Source organism: Melitaea cinxia, chromosome 1, assembly GCF_905220565.1.
Source record: "Melitaea cinxia chromosome 1, ilMelCinx1.1, whole genome shotgun sequence".
Classification (NCBI taxonomy): Eukaryota; Metazoa; Arthropoda; class Insecta; order Lepidoptera; family Nymphalidae; genus Melitaea; species Melitaea cinxia.
Genome location: NC_059394.1, coordinates 7,174,397 through 7,200,918, shown reverse-complemented (window position 1 = coordinate 7,200,918; position 26,522 = coordinate 7,174,397). Strand labels below are relative to the sequence as shown.

The 26,522-nt window shown below is 31.5% G+C and overlaps 1 protein-coding gene and 1 long non-coding RNA gene across 2 annotated transcripts in view; one reads left to right on the top strand and one right to left on the bottom strand.

Annotated features, from left to right (window-relative positions):
* LOC123656003 (very low-density lipoprotein receptor) overlaps positions 1-23,533 on the top strand; it is a 224,811-nt gene extending 201,278 nt beyond the window's left edge. The window contains exons 4-16 of the mRNA XM_045591729.1: positions 1,535-1,657; positions 3,152-3,378; positions 4,413-4,680; positions 5,141-5,392; positions 5,983-6,283; positions 6,488-6,706; positions 8,286-8,430; positions 9,186-9,395; positions 11,138-11,336; positions 17,975-18,058; positions 19,919-20,034; positions 21,337-21,495; positions 22,238-23,533. Of these exons, the coding sequence (XP_045447685.1) occupies positions 1,535-1,657; positions 3,152-3,378; positions 4,413-4,680; positions 5,141-5,392; positions 5,983-6,283; positions 6,488-6,706; positions 8,286-8,430; positions 9,186-9,395; positions 11,138-11,336; positions 17,975-18,058; positions 19,919-20,034; positions 21,337-21,495; positions 22,238-22,282 (2,348 nt within the window). The 3' untranslated portion in view covers positions 22,283-23,533. The remainder of the gene's footprint in view (positions 1-1,534; positions 1,658-3,151; positions 3,379-4,412; positions 4,681-5,140; positions 5,393-5,982; positions 6,284-6,487; positions 6,707-8,285; positions 8,431-9,185; positions 9,396-11,137; positions 11,337-17,974; positions 18,059-19,918; positions 20,035-21,336; positions 21,496-22,237) is intronic.
* Positions 8,112-26,024, bottom strand: LOC123656021. Its single transcript, XR_006743492.1, has 3 exons — positions 25,903-26,024; positions 21,823-21,829; positions 8,112-8,124 (listed from the first exon to the last, which is right to left on the bottom strand). It is a non-coding gene; the product is annotated as an uncharacterized LOC123656021 (long non-coding RNA).
* Between the last annotated feature and the right edge of the window lie 498 nt (positions 26,025-26,522).

Here is a 26,522-nt window from a genome sequence, read left to right as displayed (position 1 = left end):
GTTAGTTACACATTAAAAATATCTTCTAAATTAGCACTTTAAATACTTACGTTACCAGCAAATCGTAGAATTTTAGAGTTAGATTGAGTGAGTACTGAGTATTACATTTAGGTAACGCTTACCTCGTCTAGGCATTGGATGAAATATTTTATCGATCGTTTAAATAAAACTATTTTAAATATTATAAACACAATGAATCTTTGATAGGTAAAAACTAAATACGTATAAACTAGAAAAAATGCTACGGTAGGGAAGCCCTACCAGGATTTTGGAGTGTAGTAATATGGAGCGTCTAGGGCACGGTTACTCTATCAGTTAGAAAAAAAAAAAGATTGTTTGGAAAGCTCGAGCGCCTCAGATTATTGTGCTATACAGACGCTTCATCTTAATATTCTCGTCCTACAGTCACAGAATCTGACAATAGTATGTAGGAAATTCCTTAATCTGACGATTAGAAATAATAATTTTCTATGCCTTTATACAGTCGCACCTACCTTACCAACGGGCAGTTTATTAATATTTTTCCGTTATCAGAAATACGTAGGGCGCATACACTTATAATATCTAAAACGCTCGAGTACCTATTTCTTTGTGACTGACAACACGCTCTGCCCATCCCTGAAACACGCTCAATACACCATATAACCTTTTTTCTTTTTAGCATCTAATCTTTACAATCCAATAGGTCCCCACGACGCTCGAGTAAATCCCTATTTAACTTTTTGACCTCCACTACCATTACAAGTTGAGTGTTCGTCAATTTACTTTAATACTTATATTGTTTAAAAACCTTGTGCGCTATAGGTATACAAAAGAATATTCAGTAGTGTACAAAAAGTCAATTATCGTACAAAATGTCTTTAAATATTATAGGCATTCTAAAGATTCTTCAGATATCCTTTAATATATCAGAATCTACGAATTTCCATAGCAACATGTATATCCTTCTACATAAGACTTTGTAACAAAGTATGATGCAATTAAATTTTAGTCCGCCACAAACTGTAAAACGAAACTCAAATTGAAAACGAGGGATCGTAAAATTCACTTAAAAGCCCTCAAAATTTACTTCGTTCACTACGAAGTTTTATAAATATTTTTAAAGTAGGTAAAAGTAAATGTTCGAAATTAATTAAGGCGAGGTTACTTACATATTTGACTGTATCTGTTCAAATTATGACATTAGTAATTAATTAAAATGTTCTTACATTAATTGTAATAGAAACTTACGTTATTACCTAAATACTTATACGAGTCTGATTAGGTATGTTTATTATTCACAATACGCAATCAAGTTGCGGTTACAAATGCCGTAATATCTACTCTAAAATATAACACGTATTTCGTATTTATATGATTGTCGTACGTGATTGTAAAATAAACTTCAACCCTCGTACTTAACGGTTATTATTCGTTTCATAGCAAAGATTTCAGGAGACGACAAAAAGCATCATAATCACTGAACGAGGGCGATGAAGTTGTCATATTAATTTGCTTATAAGTACCTACTCATGCATGGGTTGAATATTGACAGAAGTGGAGGCGTGCGGTCCAGAAGAGTTCACGTGCAGAGGGAAACGAGGGGAATGCGTACCTCTTACGTGGATGTGTGACGACAATGTTGACTGTTCCGATGGGTCCGACGAAAAAGCATGCAGTAAGGGTATATTCATTCAAATACTAACAAATATCATACATTCCTTTTCACTAATGTATAATTAGTTTACAATATTATATTTGCATTGTGCTTCTGAATGTTGAATGTCTGCATGAAATATTGTAATCTAATACGCAATATACCTAAACTAATAGACAAGTAGTCAATTTATAACTTTTCTTAACATCTGTACAATTATTAAAGCTTTTGTCGAACATCGATTCAATATGATGGCTATCTTATTTAATAGAAGAAGTTGAAAATGTTCGAAGCATGTAATAACAAGTTGAACGTCCCTAAATTTAATTCAGAGGCGTTGAACTTGTGACAGGGGTGTTAAACCTGCTTCCACCGTCATATTACATCGTTCGATCAAAATTGTTTACTTTCTCGACCGCAATAAAATTCTTGCGGATAAAGTTATACATATAAATCTACTTACCGTATATGCTAGCATGGATAATATATTGAGTTTGTAGTAAGCGTTTAAAACATAGAACGTCGAATGAAATACACCTTTAAAATTATATTTGTATGATAAGATAGTTTTTGACGCAATACTAAATAGTAGTAGCTATATTAATTATTATTTAGAAATTGTATACATTTATTTATTATTAATCTTCTGTAAGATTGTTTTATATATTGTCCAACGCTTTAATTACTATTGTTCTAATTTTTTTAAATGTTTATTTAATGATTTTATATGTAACGATAATAGTGAATGATTAGGGTTATTATATTTTTTATAAATGTGAAGCAAAATCTTTAACGATTTACTATATGAAATTTATATTCTACATCACGCTTGAATAAAATATTATTTATTCTTGGGTTTAATTATTTGAAATAAGAAACCTAAAGAACTGCAACATTCTATTTCCTTGGTAAAACACTAAATTGTTTTTGAAATGAAACTGGGAGACGTCGTATTTTCTTATATTATGTTTCAAAAACTATTTTTGTACTTTTCACTTTAACCGTATTATACGAGTAATGTAATTTTGTAAATTGCTTTTTACCGCCACAGAATTTTCAATAAATATAATATTAAGTTTTATAAAGATTATTATTAAAATAGTTAGATTATTTTGGGAGAAGGTTAACAGTTCGTTATTGTAATAAAACACATAGTTCTGAAGGCGTTCGTATCAAAGGCCACAGGTAATACTCGACAACGTATTACAGCCGTTTATTTTGCGTTTTCTCATTACATTTTTCTTATTTAATCCGTATTTCACTTGCTTTACTTGGCCGCTCACAACTTCTCAGAATAAGTAATTTTCTAACGTGTTTACACTGCAGTTTATTTTAATAATATGTCGCTTAAAATATATTTGATTCATTATTATCGGTACATATTAATACAAAATTAATTATTATGTAATAATAATAATTCTAATGTAATTGGAGGTTAAAGTAATACTGTATGCACTTACAACAATATTAAAGATATACAAATATTAATGTAATAGTAATTATATTTATGTGTAGATGAAACGTGTCGATCTGACGAGTTCACGTGTGGAAATGGAAAGTGTATACAGCATCGTTGGGTCTGTGACGGTGATGACGACTGCGGGGATGGTTCGGATGAAGTAAAATGTCCAGCGCCGACGTGTCAGCCTCATAGTCACTTCTCCTGCGCTGACGGACATTGTGTGACTGCGAGGTGGAGATGCGATGGAGATATAGACTGTCCCGATGGCAGCGATGAAATGGTAACTTAAATTGTTATATCATAAATGTATTAAAAAAAATTACCTAAGCCGTCTATGTTCAACAATTGTTTTCGTGTTGCCTAAAGTACTTCCAGTCGCGGATTTAATTTATGCTTATGGAAGATATTATTTATCTGTATGTAATTGTGAGTGTGCTTAGGAGACCATATAAAGCTGTCGAGCCCGCTAGTTATTATAGGTAAGCAAAATTCGACACGTGAAAGATTGTCTTATAAATTTCTAAAATTCTAAGTTATAAAGTAAATTTTCAACAAAATCAAAGTTACAACATCTTTCATGTCCAGAGTACAGGTGGCTTTAACTACTCTAACAAGTTATATAATCAACTCTTGATTGTACGATATTGCCAATTTATTTGATATAGTGCCACATTATGCATTGCCGACCAACGTTTACTTAAGCTATATTGAACAATCCATTCGGAACTAGCATACGAGTAATTCTAAGTTGCTAACAACGATTGGTTACAAAATAAAATACAATGATAACAAAAACTTAATTTAAAGGTTTCGTAGGGTGTAGTTGCTATTCACATTGTTTGGCTTAAATATCAATAGAAAAGGTGAAATTTTATAGTAATAAATATCTAATTCCTTGAAATAAAATTCTACGTTATTGTTAGTATTGTATATTATATGGCTGCTTAATTAACTATTATTTTAATGGAATGAGCGACTTAAAAACTCTTTATATAATATTTTTTTGATTCTTAAAAAGATGTAACAATTTATTGATAATTTATGTTATTAATATAATTATGTATTAAATTATGTATTTCTTCTAATTTTGTTTTTAAATATAAACAACAAACTTTTATGTGTTGGAATAAGGTATAATTATTTAAAAAAATAAATAAAAAAAACTATAAAAATTATTTAAAATTATGTACTATGTCTTACATATATACTTCATTAAAACCAAACATCCACATATCTCATGATCATGTGGTGAATCTAGTCTTTTTACTAAATCATATAATTTGTTAGCGATAATCATGTTTCCGTAAATTTCAGGGTTGCGCCTCAACACCCAAAACGACGTCTCCGTGTATAGCTACAGAATTCGAATGTCGTGACCGGATGACTTGCGTTCATAGAGCTTGGGTCTGTGATGGAGACCGCGACTGCCCGGACGGTGGTGACGAGGCTCCTGAACTGTGCCGAGGGAACGTCACCTGCAGACTCGATCAGTTTCAATGTAAAGACCACAGCTGTATTCCCGGAGCATTGTACTGTAATGGCGATAAAGATTGTCCCGATGGCAGCGATGAGCTCAATTGTAGTAAGTATATGAACTTATTTTTTTTACAATTATAACGACTTTACTACTGTCCCAGCAGGGGAATGTTTTTCCAGTACCTAAATATATTATTTGTTCTAGATGTTTATTTAATATGTATCTAAAGCAGTCAGGTGTTACTTAAAACACAGGAATTAAGTTGTATCCTTTAAGAACAGGCAAACGTGTTTGTACGTTACCCATATTTATTATTTATTCTTGTACATATTTATAATAAATCGATATCCATGATTACTATCGCACTTATTGAGCCAAGTCTCAGAGTATATTTTATGTATACATTTTTATTCACTGTTTAGTTCAATGAACATAATGTATCAGTGAAACTTAAATACAGAAAAGACTTATACTTACTGAATTACAAGAAACATAACAACCTCGCAACATTGCTCTTGCTTTGTATAAATATAATTAAATACAATATTTACATGTATATTCCTAGCCCGGTCCAAACCAATTTGCGACAAGCGTACGGAATTCGACTGCGGTGGTGGCATGTGCATACCATTGTCGAAAGTGTGCGACAAACATACGGACTGTCCGAACTTCGAGGATGAACCGACAAACCGATGCGGAGAAAACGAATGCGCCAAGAACAACGGCGGGTGCACTCAGCGTTGCGTCGATACTCCCGTCGGATACTACTGTGATTGCGAAAAAGGATTTAAACTCACCGACAACAGGACTTGTGAAGGTACGTCTTAAATTGTCGTGAAATATTAATTGACCACTCTTTTGAGATACATTTTATTTTCTCCGAAATATAGTTTCAATTTTCGTTTCCTAGTATGCAACCAAATTAAAGTAATAGAGCATTGTCGAGCAACAATAGAAACAAAGAATAAAATTGGAGTGTCTGTTTGTAATATTAAAATAACCGCTTTTTACTAAATGCATATGGATGTACACACGGTATATATGCCAAAATAACATTTACAATTTTTGTCTGTCGTCTGTCTGTATCTTTGTTCCGGCTAATTTCTGAAAAGCTTGAAATTCCAATGATGCTTCCACTTTTTTATGATATTTATATAAATAAAATTGTCGAGGTTTGTCTTTGCGCGCACATCACGGCAAAACTACCATACTTAATGTATTTTTATTACATACTTGACCTTTACTAAATAAGTATTACAATATCTTCTTTGAATATAAAGTTATTTAAGTTTTAAATAACAAAGATTTATGTAAGTAGCACACTAAATACATTGTTGTCAGAAGAGGATTCAGAACAATGACTACAAATCCGTTGTAAATGTTCTAACATAAACCCGTCTTTTTCAGATATCGACGAATGTCTAGACCCGGGAGCATGTTCGCAAATATGCATAAACGAAAAGGGTACATTTAAATGCGAGTGTCATGCTGGTTATGCAAGAGATCCCCGCGATAGAACTCGCTGCAAGGCAACCGAAGGCCACCCCTCACTTTTATTCGCAAGACGTTTCGACATCAGGAAAATAAGCCTCGATCACCACGAAATGGTGGCCATCGTGAACGATACAAAGTCAGCTACAGCCCTCGACTATGTTTTCAGAACTGGGATGATATTTTGGAGTGATGTTACAGATGAAAAGATTTATAAGTAAGCTTGATATGGATTTTACTGAAAATTTTCCTTTGAATAATAAATAATTTGATTGGAAAATCTGAACGAGTACTAAACGTTAATATACTGCTATTTTTTATGATATTATTAAAAAAAAATGTTAAATAAAAGTAGTAAACCATAAAATATGACAACGAATAGAGTTGGATGCGTTGTAACGATGTAAATGTTTAATTTCAGAGCACCGATAGACGAGGGTAGTCAGAGAACAGTGGTTATAGGAGAACAGCTTATCACATCAGATGGACTAGCTGTGGACTGGATCTACAACCATTTGTACTGGACAGACACGGGCAAGAATCATATAGAACTCTCTGACTTACAAGGAAATATGAGAAAGATCCTTATCAGAGACAAACTTGAGGAACCGAGAGCAATAGCACTTAACCCTCTTGATGGGTAAGACTTTTCTTGACGTTGCAGTTAGATAGTATTGTATAATTTAATAAACATGATTATTTGTTTAAACAAAAATATAAAACAGAAACGATTTTGAGAATTATCGTCACAAAGAGACGATATACATATAACATAAGATCACAGCTAAATATCAATGCCCTCAAGTAGTGTTGTGATCCTGTAGTGAGTAAGGGGGCCAGAGTTCCTGGGGAGGGCCGGGGGTAGGGTTGAAAACGCGCTTGCAATTATTCTAGTGTTGCAGGCATCAGTAGGCTGCGGTAATCGTTTACTATCAGGCAAACCGTACGCTTGTTTGCCACCTTCTTAGTTCTTTAGTATTTTCGTATATTTTTCCTATTTAGATTTAAAATATTTAAAATTGCAATAAAATCTTTTTGGTTGTATTGTTTGTAACTGGCCGGTTTTGACTCCATGAAAAGGTAACATTTTAAAATGAATCAAAAAGTCGTGAAATTGCCACGAAATTTCGTATTTAACACGTCACACTAACAAAACTATTTTTTTCTTATTCTGTTTGCCAAACATGTCTACGGGGCACCCAGCCATAAATAATGCATATTATCGACCTTTGAAAAGAGACAATCGGATAATTTCGACTTCGTAGCGCATTATAGTCCAAGATCCCAGATCCCAGATCTTCCTTATTTTCTGATTGACAAAATATATATAATATACTAGTATAAAGAGTTGCTAAAATTAAATAAATATTGTACGGAGTTTAAAATATAATTAAAAGTGTTTGGCAAGAAATACTGTCAACTGACAGTATCAGTTTCATATTTTTTACAATATTCTATTAATATAATAAGTAATGTAAAATAACTAGTTAATACAGTTTTTACGTACATATAGCAGCTAATATAGTACGTTTATTGTATACACTAATACTATTTTATTTTATATTTTGTCTTTCAAAAAATGAGAAAGGTTTGGGGTGCCTGAGATCTTACGCTATTAGATCTGTCACACGCAATACTGACAGTCCGATACGTCACATAGGAGAACAAAATTACATAGTAAAATAAACTTTGAAAGTGAGTTCAAGTATTAAAAATATTTTAGTGGAAAATAATTCATTATAATCATTCATGTCATGTCACAGTATCTGCGTCATCTGCGTGATAAGCTATGATAAAATTGATAAATACGCTTATGACAAATTAATTACGTAGATTTTCATCTACGTTATATTCCTACGACAGACGCTCAAACTCATTTATATACATAATCTACTATGTAATGAGTCAGTTGTTAATCGGATTAAATTTTTAATAGAAAATGATGAAATAAGTACCATTGATAGCGTACGATCTTAACCTATTATGATTTGAAATAATCAAAATTGATTATTTACTTACCTACCTTGTAATTACATAATTATGATAATTTTAAAATTTCTGGTAATAAAATAATTACTGTTTATTTTTCAATAATGAATCTATTTAATTTTATCCAAACCACCCATTAATTAAGAGATGAGCTGAGGTGTCCGAAGGTGAATCTTAGTCAAATAGTATTTATGGAACCTACATAATTGATGAGTGTTAACTGTTAACAGGTGGATGTACTGGACTGATTGGGGTCAGACGCCGAAGATTGAACGCGCTGGTATGGACGGCTCACACAGACAAACTATAGTTGCATTTGACGTAAAATGGCCTAATGGTCTAACTTTGGACCTTGTACGCAAACGAGTTTATTGGGTACGTGTAATGAAAAACTTAATGACGAGACAAAGTTCGAATATGATTCATTCGTGCATATCATCATCAGTATTAACACGATATTAAATTAATAACATTGTATATGTCGTATATCAACAACATTACTGTAACAATAAATAAATACTACTTTTTATTATGTTAAAATTATTACTATCAAATAAATCTTATTTATAACCTATCATAAAAAAAAAAATAAGTACGACGTAAAATTTTAAAACCGTACATTTTATATTCTGATTACAAAACTACAATAATATAGCCAAACGAAACTTGAATTATCTATGTATTAATACGTGAAGCAAAAAATTTTGTACCTCCTTTTACGGAAATTGCGCGGACGGAGGAGTATGAAATTTCGTACACTTATAGTTTATATAGAGAAGGAGTGGCGAATACTATCTTTTTAAAATTATGCATTAAATTAAAAAAAAAAAAAAAAAAAAAACATTACACATACTACCATGTACTCGTATTTGACACAACACGCATATAAAATCTTTTGTTTATTGTTAAAGTCAGACGTCAAATTGAGAATAGATTCTATAATAAATTTCAAACAACTATTATTAATTTCATTAAAACCTTAATAATGTTTAAATTTATTATTTAAATTAATTATGGTTGAATTTCGACCACCGGGTGACCACTAGTATATTATTATTCTTCGGATCAAATTGACTTACACCTGACAATTTTCATACTTAGGTGATAATTCTAATTCGTGAAATTCCTAGGTGGATGCAAAGCTGAACACGATATCGTCCTGCAACTATGATGGGACAGCGCGTCGCGTGATCCTGTACTCCACAGATGTTCTTCGGCATCCGTTCTCCATCACCACATTCGAGGACTGGGTGTATTGGACCGACTGGGACAAGACGGCCGTGTACCGCGCAAACAAGTTTAACGGCAAGGACATTGAAGCCATCACGTCTACTCATACGGTACGTAGTGACATAGTGCGACGATCGCCCATACATCACATAAAAACAGTGGTAACAATTTGTAATATTAGTAATAAATATGGATTTGTCTACGAAGCTTGTATGTGCTTATTTTATAAGAATTAAATGTATCTAGCGATTTTATTCCTGATAGACCTACAGGTATATCTTAACACAGGCGTATAGGCTGCCTCTATGGCAGGACGTGGACGTAGTCTCATCGGAAATAAATCTTCACGGGATCACTGTATTTTGACCCAATGGGCCAAAGATATATCTCATGAAACAAACACATTACGATTTAATTAATATAAACAATCGTGTTTACGGTACAAACTAACAGATGGCGCTTTTTCAAATATGTCCAAGCGAACTGGTTTTCCTAGGGTTTTAGTATGAAATATTTTACGTATAGTTTATAAATGCATTGGTGATGTGAAAAAATCCATTAACGCTTTTTGTTGAAATATAATCAAGTGAATATCATTTACTTATGCGTCGGTTATTTTTACTCTTATAAATTATGTAGGTACTTTATTAATTTTGTCAAGATTAGATAATAATTTATCAAAGTTCTATCTCTTTTGATGAATTACATGCTCATTAAGAAAAACCGATAAGTATGTTCGTTAATCTCTTATGTTATCAGTTTTTGCGCATTAAAAATTTCCTTTTTTTTTTTTTGAAACGCCCAGAAAATATTTACATGTTTAAATTAATCAAAATGATTTAACATTATCATTTTTGACAATTAACTGTTAAATATTTATGATTCTAATATCAATTCATATTTCAAAAATACACTTTTTTTTAAATAATATCATAATATTTCATGCATAATGTAAGTAACGTTGAAATACGATTATATTAATGTTTTGCTACTCGATTGTAATAATCCTTGTTCTACATTGCCATTAATAGCGTTTAGATAAGTATATAATTTACCACTGTTATAAAGTATGGTTAAGTATTATTACATTTAAAAAAAGGATGAGATAATTAGTGTTTGTTCATATTAGTCCATAAGCGCAGTTTTTAGTAATCCTGCATTCTGCTTTGCGGGTTTTGGGTTCCACTCCCGCCCAGATTCTAAGTGAAATATATGTTTTTTTTTATATCTTTCTAGATTTATTAAAAAACATATTTATCAATAACAACGGACCTAAAACACAGGTATTCAGATGCTACCTTAGGAATAACCCGGTCGGTTGCATATTAAGTGTATTTATGAATAGATGAACTGACAGATATTGTCCTGTCTTGCGAACTGTCAAATGCGTGCATTTTAAACGATCGTTACGTTTCTTGAAATATAAAACTATCCGCTCAATCTTTTTGAGAGATATTTTAATACAACGCAATCAGCCAACAAGAGTACGGCTCACCTAATGGTAAGCAATTACCGTAGCTTATTTTGTACCTGCAATTGATTACGCCTGCAACCATTAGAACACAACACTGCTTGAAAACAGTATTATTTAGCTGTGATCTTCTGCAAGGTTGGTACTTCCCCAGCGAAACTGCTTCAGATTTTGAGCAGGATATTTCCTGCTGTGCTCTACCTCTATAATTATTTTATACGATAGGGATTTTATTCCGGAAAAATCTTTTACAAAGTATTTAAAAAACTTAAAAAAGTATTTATCGGATTCCAGCATTTTCAAGTTTTGTGCTTAGCAACACATGTTACATGTAGCGGTTTATTTTTATTGATATAGAGATATCTTGTTTTTTTTATATAGTTGCAAAATCCGATGGTGATCCACGTGTACCACCCGTACCGCCAGCCCGACGGGGTGAACCACTGCGCGGCCGTCAACGGGCACTGCTCGCACCTGTGCCTGCCCGCGCCCCGGATCGGCCCCAACTCGCCAAAAGTCTCCTGCGCCTGCCCCAATGGTCTACGTCTACTGCCTGACAACCAGATGTGCGTCGAAGATAGTAAGTACTAGTTTTTCATTTTTGTTTAATTATTCTATATTTTTCTTAAAATTTACGTTTTAATTTCTAGCGCCGTTTTACTTTGCTATTATTCACTGATATTCTGTTTTAGAACGAAAATTGATCGAACACATTTTTTCTCATTTTTTTCATTAGGAATTCTTCGTACTATAGATTTGTACTAGATTGAACAGACACTGGTGGCATTTTCGCTTGCCTGCGTCGTACATGTAAAGAATAAACGTTTTTATTTTTCTCAAATGTAAAAAAGTAGTACATTTTGTACTTTCAAATAAGAAACACGCTATTAGACATTCTAATAAGACTTCTAGTAACGTCCACAATAGAAAAATTCAAACAGAAAATATTTGATATGAAGTAGTTAGCCTTAAGACTCCGTCGACTACGACGCCTTAAGACTTCGTCGTAGTTTATTTTTCGGGATGTGTTCGTTAATAAAGTTTAGTACAACAAGTACTTTTAAAAATGAGCAAAAAACGAACACTTTCCTGTATGACACTTTGTATTTGTTCAGAACTTAATAGACCAGTGTGAAACCTTTGAAAATGGTAAATATAACGGTATGAAACCTATTACATAACTTACTTACATTTTTAAGTAATCAAAGCGCAAACTTTAATAAATAGATCAATATTATATATAAGTTTTTGAATTCGCATTTTTTTCCATTTTATGCAAAAAAAAAATCCACATTATTGTATAAAATTTTATATACCATCATTTCTGATGCGGTGAATGAAAGAGTTTCCAACGAAATAAACGCGCATTTGGCGAGACGATTTTTGATTGAAAATTATGGTGCTATTTTTGGATATTAAATCAAAATAAAGGGAAGAAACTATATTTTAATTTAAGAAGATTTAATTTCGTGAACCAATTTTATTTGTGGGATATGAATAAAAAACCAAAAAGTCAGTTTTTTAATTTGTAGCATAATTTTTGAGGTTATATGATAAAAGTGCGAACATAACATTTGTGAATCTTTTTAACCGACTTCCAAAAAAGGAGGAGGTTCTCAATTCGACTGTATTTTTTTTTTTTTTTTTTTTTTTTTTTTAAGTATGTTACATCAGAACTTTTGACTGGGTAGACCGATTTCGACAAATTTTGTTTTAATCGAAAGGTGGTGTGTGCCAATTGGTCCCATTTAAATTTATTTGAGATCTAACAAATACTTTTCGAGCTATATCTAATAATGCGTTTTTACTTGACGCTTTTTTCGTCGACCTGCGTTGTATTATACCGCATAACTTTCTACTGGATGTACCGATTTGAATAATTCTTTTTTTGTTAGAAAGTGGATATACCTCGTTTAGTACCATGATATGGAAACCAGGATCTGATGATGGGATCCCAGAGAAATCGAGGGAAACTCTTGAAAATCCGCAATAACTTTTTACTGGGTGTACCGATTTTGATAATTCTTTTTTTGTTGGAAAGGGGATATCCCTAGTTTGGTACCATGATAAGGAAATCAGGATCTGATGATGGGATCTAAGAGAAATCGAGGGAAACTCTCGAAAATCCGCAATAACTTTTTACTGGGTGTACCGATTTTAATAATTTTTAATTTAATCGAAAGCTGATGTTTGTCATCTGGTCACATATAAATTTCATTGAGATCTGATAACTACTTTTTGAGTAATCTTTGATAACGCGCAGTTACTTGAGCATTTTTTCGTCGATCTACGTTGTATTATTCGTCGATGTAATTGAAGTCGGTTTTTTTTTTCGTTTGCGAGCAAACACAATTATTTATTACCTACAATTTAGCCATTTAACTTTTTTCGATAGGACTCGTAGTTTTGCTGGAAACCGTGATAAACAGTTTTTAACATCAAAATATCCCCCCTGCCCCCTTCCCGACCTCAAATCGCCCGTAAATTATTTTCCCTTTTATTTTTGTTATATTTTCTTACTTTTGTAATGGGTTTCATTTATCCTGTTATTATATATTTAAGTATATTACCGACATTCAAACATATACTACGCCATTAACTTTATATTTTTTGTAATAATGTAAGGTGCTTATTTATTTTATTTCCTACTTAAATTTATGACTTAAATACAAAGTATTTTCCCCGGCTACGGTCGCTTCCGTCCAACGTAAATAAAATGTATTTCATATTTTAAAAATACAATCGAATTCAGAACCTCCTCCTTTTATGAAAGTCGGTTAAAATATATAGTAATAACTACATAGAGTGTAATTACTCTTTGTAATGTTGTAATATAATTACCACGACGCGTTTTTTACGTGGTTTAAATTGTTATATAAAAATAATTAAATTGTGAATGTTTGTTATCTTCGGTTTTGCATTTATAAAATCATTCTAATTTCTTAATAAAAACAATTCTCGAAGCCTTTACAGGTACATTACTACATTGTATTTTGTACAACTTTGCAAAGTTCGTTCGTTATACGTTTGCCATCTTCAGGTAGGTAGTTCTAAGTACTTCCTTTTTTTAATTTATCAAGTGATTTACGTTTTATGTTTCGGATAATATTCTTGGAAATACTCGTATTTTTATTATTATAGTTGTGAGCAATAAAAAATTTTAACATTCGATTACATACCTACAGTTAATTTTTTTTCTTCTTTTTATCTAATATATTCAGGCGTTATATTAATTATAAATTACATATGTTGATGATTTATAATTAAGGAATAACTTGCATATGATTATGCTTATCGGTCAGAATGCCGGGATGCTGTAATCGAAATTCTTTTAAGAAATGTATAATATAAACTCTTAAAAAATATCGAAATTAAAAAAAGGCAAAGACGAAGGCATTTTTAAAATAGAGAAACGTATTTGAAGTGAAATCAAAAAGCTAATGATAATAATAAAATTATTAAAATATTATGTTCTTATACACACAATTGACATACTTTATTAGTTAATAGCCTTTTTCTATATATGTAATTTACCAACCTGACATTAGAACCGACACAAGTACGCATTATTGGTTACCTTCCATATTTAGCACATCACATTTAGCATTTTAAAATGTTTAAAACTATTTGACACACATCCGTACTTGTTGTTTGTTTTGCTATTTGTTTTTCAAAGTAAATACATAAAACAAGGAAAACTACAAGAAAAATCGAGGTAAATTTACCCGCCACTAAGAAACAATAAACAGTTAGCTGGATAGTGCCAAAATAAAACTCACGAATAAGGACCTCTTTATAGGCCAATAGTAACACTATATTGGCTAGTATATAAAACTAGTTAATTATGATGTTATTCTCATAAGAAAAGTGCGTCAAAGTCAGCCATGTCAAGTCAAGAGATCGAATGAAAAATATTCCATCTCGAGAATCTTCTAACATCGTAATATCAAATCTTGCACTAATTGACTCGTATTGATTTTGTTTCTCTTCGTCGTATGACAAAAACATCACTTGAAATCTAAAACGCAGTTCAGCTGGACTACACAAAATGATTTAGCGATTGTGAAGTTAATTTGTCAGAAATTATGTCATCCTTAATAATTGTTTGTCGGTCTAACGTAACATTGGCAACATGTTTTGTTGCATTATAGATACACCTAAAAGAATTGAACTGAAAATTATGATTTGTCGACATACAAAATTGAAAGATATAGATAATTTTGTTTAATTCCGCAAGCAAGGTCGATTGATTGACTGTGATGAACCGTGTGTTGATTGACTAGAAATTAAATTATCAAGAGTTGCTCTATGTTGATTGACTAGAAATTAAATTATCAAGACGTAAATACCTCAAAAGATAAGTAAAATAATTGTCTGCTTAATAGCTTTTTTAATTTCCCAAAAAAGGACGGAAGAATTTATGTAGTCATTTCATTTTTAAATAATACATAGGTATAAGTGGAGCTTGTGCCTTAAAACAACAAAATGTTGTTGTATAAAAATTACCGTTCAAAAAAAAAAAACTAATATTATTTACGATTAGCATATATGAGATTAAAACTTGTTACCATTGAAAGAAAGCAATCCAAAAATAACAAACAAACATAGATAATTAATCTAGTAAAATTACAACTAACAAAATAAACAATGTATGCAAATACGCTAATGCAGAAAATTTAAAAGATTATATTTAATTGTATTATCTTAAGATAGAAATTTTAATAAAATGAAAACATTATATTTAATGATTTAATTCATTCTATTTAAAGAAAAATTTGTGAATTTATGCGTTTAATTCGGTAGCATATTTGCACAAACGCAGACGTGTAATTTTAATTTGACAACGCAAACAAATGAGGAAAAGTACCAAGGTTTAAAAAATAATTTGGTTTCGTTTAAGTTTTAAAACAACACTCTAACTCTTTCAAGTATTGTAGTTCAATTCACCACATATTGGACGTTCGATTGGTCAATTGAACTAGGTCAAAAATAAAATAACATTAATTGTCGCTGGAATCCTTCACGATTGATTAGAGAACGTGCCTAGGTATCTCGCCGAGAACAGAAACAGAGAATAGATCGAAGTTTTTTGAAATTGCTATTTGGCTATTAATTTCACGAAACAATATTTTTCGATCTTACCGACATAATAATGAAAAAATATGAACTGGTCATTTGGTGAAAAAACACGCCTACAATAGAAAAAAAAGGGAAAAAAATAAACGATCTGGAGACGTGGTTTTGAAATGGGGTCATTTCGATTGTGACCCCCCGTTAACCCACCTGAGCTATTTTAACTTGATATAAATTGGCGAAATTTACTTTCCTATTCTAATGATATTGTAGCCATTTTTTTATTGCCTGAAAACACGGATAAAAAGACATTTTCTAAAAATGAATTCTAGCTAGATCGATTTATCGCCCCTGAAACCCCCTTCATATTAAATTTCATGAAAATCGTTGAAGCCGTTTCCGAGATTCAGATTATATAATATAGGTACCTACCTATATACAAGAATTGCTCGTTTAAAGGTATTAGATATATGTATATTAAACATAATATTCACTAACTTATATTTTTATATTATTTCCCAGCCGTTTGACGTTATTTAGTAAAAAAATGAATTGCGCTATTCAAGAATTTTCAAAACATTATAAAACTATTTAACATTGTTTTTACGGAGTGTGATTTTAAAAACACGGATTATATAAAAATAAATAGGTAGGTACTGATCAAATACATTTTTACACGATGGAATAAAACTATGTAGGTAGTCTACGTGGTCTTATACTGCTGTATTACATACATAATTACCATGAACGACAAACGACGAATTTTTCAATAAAAATGCAAGTTATACGATTACATGACCTTGTAACGGAAATTAGAACAACGATGTATAAACATCTTTAAAAATATCTACAGGTACGTGTCATATTAACGACTGGTTAGTACCGCGTAATGCCACGTCATACTATGACTATTGACTACATCGTACGATGTTTTTTCGCCGTCATAATGTTGCCTCATCTGTTTTTTTTTTTAAATTCCGCCGAATTCCGCTGTTTAGATAGGAACATATTATACACATCCTCGTTTTTTTTTTATCTTTTTATAAGTGCCGTGGTTTATTCGCTGAACTTTATTTAGGTGTTATCTCAGTCAAACAATATCGTATGCTATGTTATCTTTATAGTAATTGTAAATCATAGTGATTGATAAAGTATCAGTTGCCTTGTAAGAGTTTAATATTAAACTGATTATTATAATAATTAAATTATGTGCGACAATATTTATTGCTTTTTTGTACGTAACTGAAGAATAAAACGTACTTAATCCTTTTTATGTATATTCAATATAAAGTTAAAATGAATATATTTGCAGTACGAGTATATAATGATATTATTCTTCATAATATTATTATTTCGATTGCAAAGGTACTGGCAAATTCTTAATCAAAGCATGTAAGAAATTGAATATCACTCTAATCTTTTTTATTTACAAACATTATACGGTAATCTAAAAAAAAAATAACACAAATTCTTGGTACCACTTGTAGTATTTTACAGCTTACAATCCTCCACCAATAAGGCTCAATTTAGTTAAAAGGTGATGTGACGTCACACATCACGCCACCTTTTGTTAGTCAATCATCGCGCGATTCGGCTCGGCGCTCGATATGTCGGTGGGCTCGACCTCGAATGATAAAATTAGAAGAAACTGCAAATAATTAATTTTTTTTTGTAATTTATTTATTAAATGTATTATGAATATTAACTCTACAAGTAGTATTTAATATGGAAATATTATAATTTCATTAAGCTATTTTTACTGTTGATGATCTAAGTTTGCAAAAACAAAGAGAAACAAGTTCAAGGCTTTCAAAATTATTTAAATTTTTACATACTTAAACAGTCGACAGTAAAAATTAGAAATTGCAGACCGGATCGCGCACAGTTACTGCAACCGACTGGCCATAGTCGGGGGAATTAGGGAACGTCACTTGAATGGCGTGCGGTCGGCGTGGAGTTTTAGCTTGTCATTTCACTTCGAGTCGTGGCCGGTTACATACGTATCGAATAACTTTATCATCGGCATATTGTGATTTAACACGATTTTTGTGTGTGACATTCATTGAAAGAAAAACATTCCAAAGTTACGTTTTAAACATTTAAGAAAGGGCATATTATAAGGTTATTTTATAATAAAATCTACAGATACACTAAATCCCGAGCCGGAGGTGCATAAATCTGCTAATGGTTCAAAGAAATCTTTAGTAATTCAGGATAAACCTAAGCCCAGTGAGTATTTTGTCGACCTATTTCCGTTTACGCGAAATTCTTTCATAACTACCCTGCATTTTTTGGGTTACAGGTGCAAATTTCTAGCGAACGAGGTTAATCTGTTAAAAAAGTAGAATTGTTTATTTTGCAATCTATCACTATCTTAAAAATGAAATAACTTGCCGTATTACTGTTACCTCACGCTTCAAATTTGAACCGAGGAATGCTTTAATTAAATGGGTTGAATCATCTTCATCAGATAAGATCGCTAGGCTATAAAATCGGGTGATTAGCGATTTAGGCAACAGTAACGTTCATCGCTGTCAACTAACAACTGTTCATTGTTCCAATATCTGTGTGTCTTCAACATGGGATTCATTGACTGATTCACAGGGCATGCCAAACTTCTAGTTTCCAAAGTGATGAATTGTTTTGAAAGTGAAAAATTAAAGGAAATTTAAACACATATGGTGAATTTAAAAAGAGAAGGGCTAGGCCTTCTCTTCAAGTTGAGCCGTGCTATTGCACTTAGTTCGGATATCCCGGAGGAGCCTGAAGAAGCGACTACTCCTGCGTTAAATACTCAAGGCGAGCCAATGAAGGCTTACTGGGAAAGCGACAAGGACGAATATAACAAGAAGAATCAACCATTCATAGACTTATTTCTCAAAGGCGTCGCTTTAAATAGGATACCAGATACTACTGAAAGTCCCGTGGAAGAATCTCACTACAGTGACGAAACGTTAAGACGTTTAGAAAGAGTGTATTTCCCTGAGGTTCTCAATAACTTTGATGAAAAGGGTAAAGTATAGTTGTCATTATTTCTACTTGTCATTCAAAAGATTCGGCCATTAAATAATAGGAAGACACACAGATTCTTTTTAACGATTGGGCACATTAAATTAATATCACGTAACTGATGCTTTAATCTGTCAAAATAATCATAGTTTCATATGGTGGCTTTTCTTAATATAAAATTATTCAACACCCGAATTTCACGTTATTACTATTACAAAAATTAACATTTTGTTAATTTTTTTTTTTAACTTACATTCATTTATGGTAATTAACTGAAACTAAATTAGTATAAAACCTCATTCAGTGTATGAACACTGGGATAACAATCATATGGAATGGTTGTCATTGTTGCTATAATTTTTACGCCGATAAACATATTTAAATGGACGATGCGATATAATCACTTCGCATTGAAAGTACCCTGTTCTTCCTGTACTTTTGTACATTAAAGCTAGTTTTATATGTATCAATCTAAAAATATTTTACATTCTATTTGGTTAAGATATTCTGGTTAAATACCCGGTCAGAGTTGGCAAGTACCATTGACACAACTAAAAATAGAATGTGGTGGCCACATTGGCTAGTGATATTCTCATTGCAATTTTTATGTTTCCCTAAGGTTTAAAATGTCCAAAGCGATTTATAATAAGTAAATTAAATTTTAAAATCAAGTTATATATTGTTTACTTCAAATTTTTCGAAATAAAAAATAACAAATATGTATTTTTAATTATAACATGCGGAGTTAAACTATTTCATTTATTAATTACTATTATGATTATATATCAAGAAAAATACATTTTGCGTTTTTTAAGGGTGTTTAGTATAAACACATTTCCTTCACATTTAACTAACTATTATCTATAATGCTTGCTTTGGTGACGGTTTTGTTTTGTCTCATTGTCAATAATCGCCTGGTTCCTCGAGTACAAACTTAATAATTTCTTTGATCCCACAAAATGTCTTTTATTCGTATCAATAAATATGAACATGTTTTATAATAAATTTCCTTGAGTTCGGCCTCGATTTTCTTTTTTTTTATATTAAAATTAATAAATAATCTTGTAATTTTTTTTTCAGGTTTGCCTGAACCACCGAAAGCCGGTCCTGGAATCACAACCAGTGGCCGTGACGCAGGCGTAGTAGCGGCGGTCGTTGTTTCAGTAATCACAGGAATTATAATACTCGCTGCTTTGGTACGTAACACTCCTCGAAAGTTGGTTATACGTTTATATTAAATTACTAGCTGACCCAATAGACGTTGAGACGGCGAACTGGTAAACGCGTACAGATGAAAAGAAGTGTGTATGTACTTATGTACGCACGTAAAAAATTATAATTTATTGGCTAGCTAACTTCACGTTGCTAATGTTTTCTTCGTTGACTATCTAACTTTAGGGTGTCGGTTTTTTGTGACACGCACACTGCGCGCAATCGTAAAAATTTACTCTCATCAATTTACCCTAACGCGTCAAAACAAGTATAACTTCAAAAATTGTACGTGTAATTCACACACGGCGGATGTGAAATTCGCCAACCCGCCAAACCGCATTGGAGCAGCGTGGTGGATTAAGCTCTGATCCCTCTCCTACATGGGGAAAGAGGCATATGCCCAGTAGTGGGATATTACAGGCTGAAGCGTAGATGTGAAATATTTGAAAAGTCGTTCGATGAAGACGGTCTAGTGAAAAGGGTCGTAAGCGCTGTACAAAACGCGTCGCTTACGCGTTTTGAGCAGTAATATATTACATCTTATTCAGTTTAAAGAAGTTTCACTCGAATATTAATAGTTACATTTTCTGAAATTCAAAGTATAAAAAAAAACTTTAAGAAAAGATTTTAACTAGAATTGGGGCCCATCCGTCCTCGAGAACATATTTAGCGATCTATTTTTATTTAAGTATATAAGATTGCGTATTCTATCACCCGTTTTCAAAATCATCAAACATCGTTTTTTCTGGCACGTTTTTTACGCGTAGATTTATAATTCGAAAACATTGTTTATCAAGAGATGGTACCTATCGTTAATGACACTAGAGGCCGTTCGTCTAAAAATATTCTGAACGCATATGCGAAGTAAACATTCGCTATGGTGTCCTTGCGAACGTGTTTTTAGTTGACATACGGTTACTTTCATTTCGTTGTATACGTATGATGCATTTTCTTTTTTTTTTTCTTGGTTTTTAATTTTATTATAAAATTTTTCGTTAAAGATAATTTAAATGATAAAATTGTCAAATAATACTTATCATGTAAAATTATAGGTACTTGCAAAATTTATTGTTTGATCTCACTCTATCGATCAGAATGATAATCATTTGTTGTTTGAACATTTAAAGCCAGATAATTAATTTATCAAGGACAATAAACACGTGCTAAAAATAGATAAAGTTTCCTTTGAAGTTTCATTAATTTTATTAGTCATAACGAAGATTGATCACCGATAGTGCTATTTTTTATAGATAATTACTCACATTTTATATTATCGCTTTCTACAGATCGCGGTTGTAATGTACCGGCATTACGTGCATCGCAACATTACATCTATGAACTTCGACAACCCCGTGTATCGCAAGACTACGGAGAACCAGTTCTCGTTGGAGCAGAATGGTTACGCACCTGGCAGCAAATTATACCCCAGCACTGTGGGCGAAGAGGTGAGAGCTCTAACGGCTATGGAGTGCACGCTAAACATACAAAACAGTCTTAGATAAGTCATCTATTCTAAGTCTACCATACTAAAATGGGATTGTAATATGTCGATGGAGGATTACTTAGTTTCTGTTTAGAATTTTTATTCTACCCTCGAAATTTTATTTTTTAATATCACTAACTACTTTTTACATACAATGAAACTATACAACCCCTGTCTATATCTACTTGTGGCCAAAAATGTAAATAGTAAAAGAATATTTAAAAAGGTAAAATAGTGAACTGTAAGGTCTGCCTAAGACGTTTTAAAAATTGATGTATCTAGTCTTAACATATTTACTAGGATATATTTTAAGGAATTTATAGAGGATATTTTGTTAGTTTTAAGATCGTGGCAATAAATTGTGCCAACGTTTTTACCGCATCAGTATTAAATAATAGTTGCCGTAAATGGTATTTGATGGTAGGTGTAATATTGTAAATAGTACATTATTATTTTCGGGTTCGTAATATTTGTAGTTAATAGGCGATTTTGTAATATTTTACTGCTGAGCTATTTATTTTTCATGCGTTATCATACGAGGGCCCTGAATAATTGGTAAGTTTGAATGAATATGGAAGCTATCTTATTAAAATATGCATATATTTCTTGACGCGATCTTGTTTAAGGCACAATAATATATACTATATAATTATAATACTTAGTCGTATAAGTGACAAGTTTTAATTTACTTTTTTTCTTTCCAGGCTAACGAACCTCTCAACACACCCGGCACAAATGAGTTTGTATAGTGCAAAAGCGGGAAGTAAATACATTAGTATGTTTTTAAATGTGAAAAGAAAAAGAAGGACATGTGATACTTTGAAAAAAATAGTGTAAACCAGTGAGTGGAGACATGGCTAACATTTTAGCTTTAGTGCAGTGAAAATTGTGGAACATCGGGACGAAGTTCCCTTTGCTATCAAGTATATCATTGATATGGATCTCAAAATCGCTACTATACCAGTCAATAGTACAACTTAATTTTCAGCCGTTTTGTGAATTAAAAAAAAATCTTGCTTTGTATAACTCGTATCACAATGTATTAGATATTAGAGGATCGTATACCTAATCACCGAGACGGGCTGAGCGAGTGTCGCTACAACCAATGAGATTACATATTAATCTGTGATGGACATATCACACGCTCTCGATAACGTATGGCTTGATAAATATTTTATAAAATACTATATTCAATAATATATTCGCATTTAATATTGTCAATTTAATGTGTAATTTTATTGGCTACATCGAAGCAAATACTCGGTGCAATGAAATTATTTATAGAAGCTTATTTTTGTTTTAACGCTAAATAATCGTTTTAGCCTTTTCTTTTAATATTTATGAATTATCATGTTTAATCGAATTGAAGCTCATATCTTGAAGTGGGATCTACTTATTTAGAAAATTTACATACATTTCTAAAAGCGAGATATACCTACATAAATTAGAAAAAGTTACTTATTCAATGATTTTTTTTATATTTTTTATATAGATGATAGAATTATTAATTTATTGGTATTATGAGTGTTTTATGAAATGTCTAATGTGTATTGCATTAGTTGATATAGGCTATTTACTAAATCACTGTTTTATGTGCCAATTCATAGGTAAATCAATTATTGCCAAATAAATGTACTAATATTATAATCATTTAATTAATATCTCATTGTAATATAATGAAAATTTCATAGTTTATCGATATTTATATTGTTATAAATAAAATCAGCTGTTTCAATATTACGTTATATATTTTATATAAGGTTGTGTTATACGTATTCCTTTATCGGTAGTTCGTTAGGCCTGTTTTCGGAGTATGAATTTCATACATAATCCTGCCAAATCCTCTAAATTAAACCTTAATTTTTAATAAATATATTTGTAACGTAATACGATTACATAACTTGATGCACATTTCATATGATACACCTAGCTCAATAAGTGTCGTCACCTAAAATTATTGTGTAAATATCGTCAATAAAATATTATGTAAAATGTGTTAATTTCTTTTTTATTTTCTGGTTTTTTAAATGTCCTTACATTGAAACAACACGAAGTAAGTTAAGACAAACATAAAATTTATTCAAACGATCATTTAATTCAAAGAAAAAAAAAACGAAGCACAAGACTGTAAATAAAAATCCGAATAAGTTTATTATTATTAAATATGAACAGTAGTAATCTTAATCTAATCATATTCTAGTACTTAAAATTATTATACAATCGAGAAAACTCACGCGGAATGACCAAACACAATAAATATTACTTATTATATATCAACTACAACAACCTACCTACCTATACTTAATTAATTTTAACTAATAATGTAAGATTTATGATTTTACGTGCATATATAATCAAAAGTTAGTACATAATAAAACAATAGGCCGCAAATATAGTTATACCTATAATCATTTTGAAAGTTTTAATAAAAAATTGAATCACATTATAGTGTTATTCAAGACAAGCTTTCTAAGAAATAAATACGAGATTGACACGTAAGATAATCTTACCAGATATTATATTTAGTTTTCTGGGAGTTCAGTATAATGAATACTTAAAATGATTTAATCTCGTTTTACAATTCAAAACAAATCAGATATGAGCGTTGCATTACTCATCAGAGTTACGTCATTATGTAAGTATTCTGTCTATAGGTCCTCGACTAAAGCAAAAGTTTTATCTGTATTAAATTTAAACTCAATTGGTCTAATAATACCGTGGTATTTTTCGAGTTTTTTGGATGCACCTTTATTTATTCGCCAGTTTGTCTTAATTACCAACAAAATAACTAAAGCTGCAATTTTGAACTACCTACCTTAAAATAAATGATTTGAAAAAATATAATTTATTATTCATTATGTTATAAAATATAACCTCAAATGAGTCACAAAAAAGGTTGTAGCAATAAATAATGATGTTTAACATTATAATACACATTAAAATTAACAAAAGCTAAGATATTATGCGATAATTTTACAAAGCCAAATAAATTATGCGGTAAATATTACCTATGTCATTGATAGTAGATAGATTTGGTCATTATATGGAATATTTATTTTTAAACTACCTATGCAATTAGTTTTTTTTTTTTTTTTGGTTAAGTGGAAAATCACAGCACTAGCATTAATGGTCGTTTGTTATTTTAACTAAAACCTAAATATCACAAAGTAATTCAATTTCCGCGTAAATTAACTAAACAAAAAAGGCAAGGTACAATTTTAAAGTTTTGCTCATATTGTGTGTATATCACACAAACGACGTTTTGACAGACCATTTATCATCTGTCTCTCTTAAATTTGAAATGCGTATGAAATGAATCACAGTGGGGGTCAATTCCAGGAAGATAATGCAAATATGCATTGCTTCTTAATTAAATTGTCTTTAATAATATACGACAATATACTATTTATAATTGTGTTTGCTCGCAAACGAAAAAAAAACCGACTTCAATTACATCGACGAATAATACAACGTAGATCGACGAAAAAATGCTCAAGTAACTGCGCGTTATCAAAGATTACTCAAAAAGTAGTTATCAGATCTCAATGAAATTTATATGTGACCAGATGACAAACATCAGCTTTCGATTAAATTAAAAATTATTAAAATCGGTACACCCAGTAAAAAGTTATTGCGGATTTTCGAGAGTTTCCCTCGATTTCTCTTAGATCCCATCATCAGATCCTGATTTCCTTATCATGGTACCAAACTAGGGATATCCCCTTTCCAACAAAAAAAGAATTATCAAAATCGGTACACCCAGTAAAAAGTTATTGCGGATTTTCAAGAGTTTCCCTCGATTTCTCTGGGATCCCATCATCAGATCCTGGTTTCCATATCATGGTACTAAACGAGGTATATCCACTTTCTAACAAAAAAAGAATTATTCAAATCGGTACATCCAGTAGAAAGTTATGCGGTATAATACAACGCAGGTCGACGAAAAAAGCGTCAAGTAAAAACGCATTATTAGATATAGCTCGAAAAGTATTTGTTAGATCTCAAATAAATTTAAATGGGACCAATTGGCACACACCACCTTTCGATTAAAACAAAATTTGTCGAAATCGGTCTACCCAGTCAAAAGTTCTGATGTAACATACATAAAAAAAAAAAAAAAAAAAAAAAAATACAGTCGAATTGAGAACCTCCTCCTTTTTTGGAAGTCGGTTAAAAAGTAGCTGACTTTCAACGTGTTTGTAAGTTATATTTTCAGATTACCTACTACGCAATAAAATCGCAACAAGTCTAGTTTATTCTACACACGGAGCACAAAATATTTTAATAAGCTATACCGGCTTTTTCGCAAAAAATGTGTTTATTTACGACATCACATTAGAAACATCTAAACCTATCAATGTTCCTCTACTAAACTGGTCATCAAAAAAATCGGCCCACCTGCGTTTTTACCGATAATCACGTTTTTTTTAAACAAATCACAACAAAACTTTTTAGTACTGAATAATGTTTTATTGAACTTGTTTATTTACAACAATTTAATCACAATTAAAACATCAAAATGTTTTTTTTTTTTTAAGATTTGATTTAAAAATCAGAATCTTTAATTTTACACGATGTTTTGATTAATTTTTAATACGCTCTAGTTTTTTAGTCTTAAATGGTATGCATACAATTGTTGCAATTTAATATTGCGTATTCCCTCCTCTTGCTCGAATGACGGCCTGCATCCGCCGTTTTAATGACCTTATCAAGATTTTAATGGTCTCTTGAGGGATTCGGTTCCATTCTTCCCTAATGGCGGTTTCCAGGTCTCCTAATGTTGTAGGGACTGGATTACGGGCTCTAACCTTTTGTTTTAGGGTGTCCCACATATGCTCTATAGGATTGAGATCGGGGCTTCTTGCTGGCCAGGACATTACCCGAATGCCAACCTCTTGAAGGTAATCGGTGGTGATGCGCGCTACGTGTGGTCGTGCATTATCATGCATTAATTCAAAGTTTTCTCCAATATAGCCGGCATAAGGCATC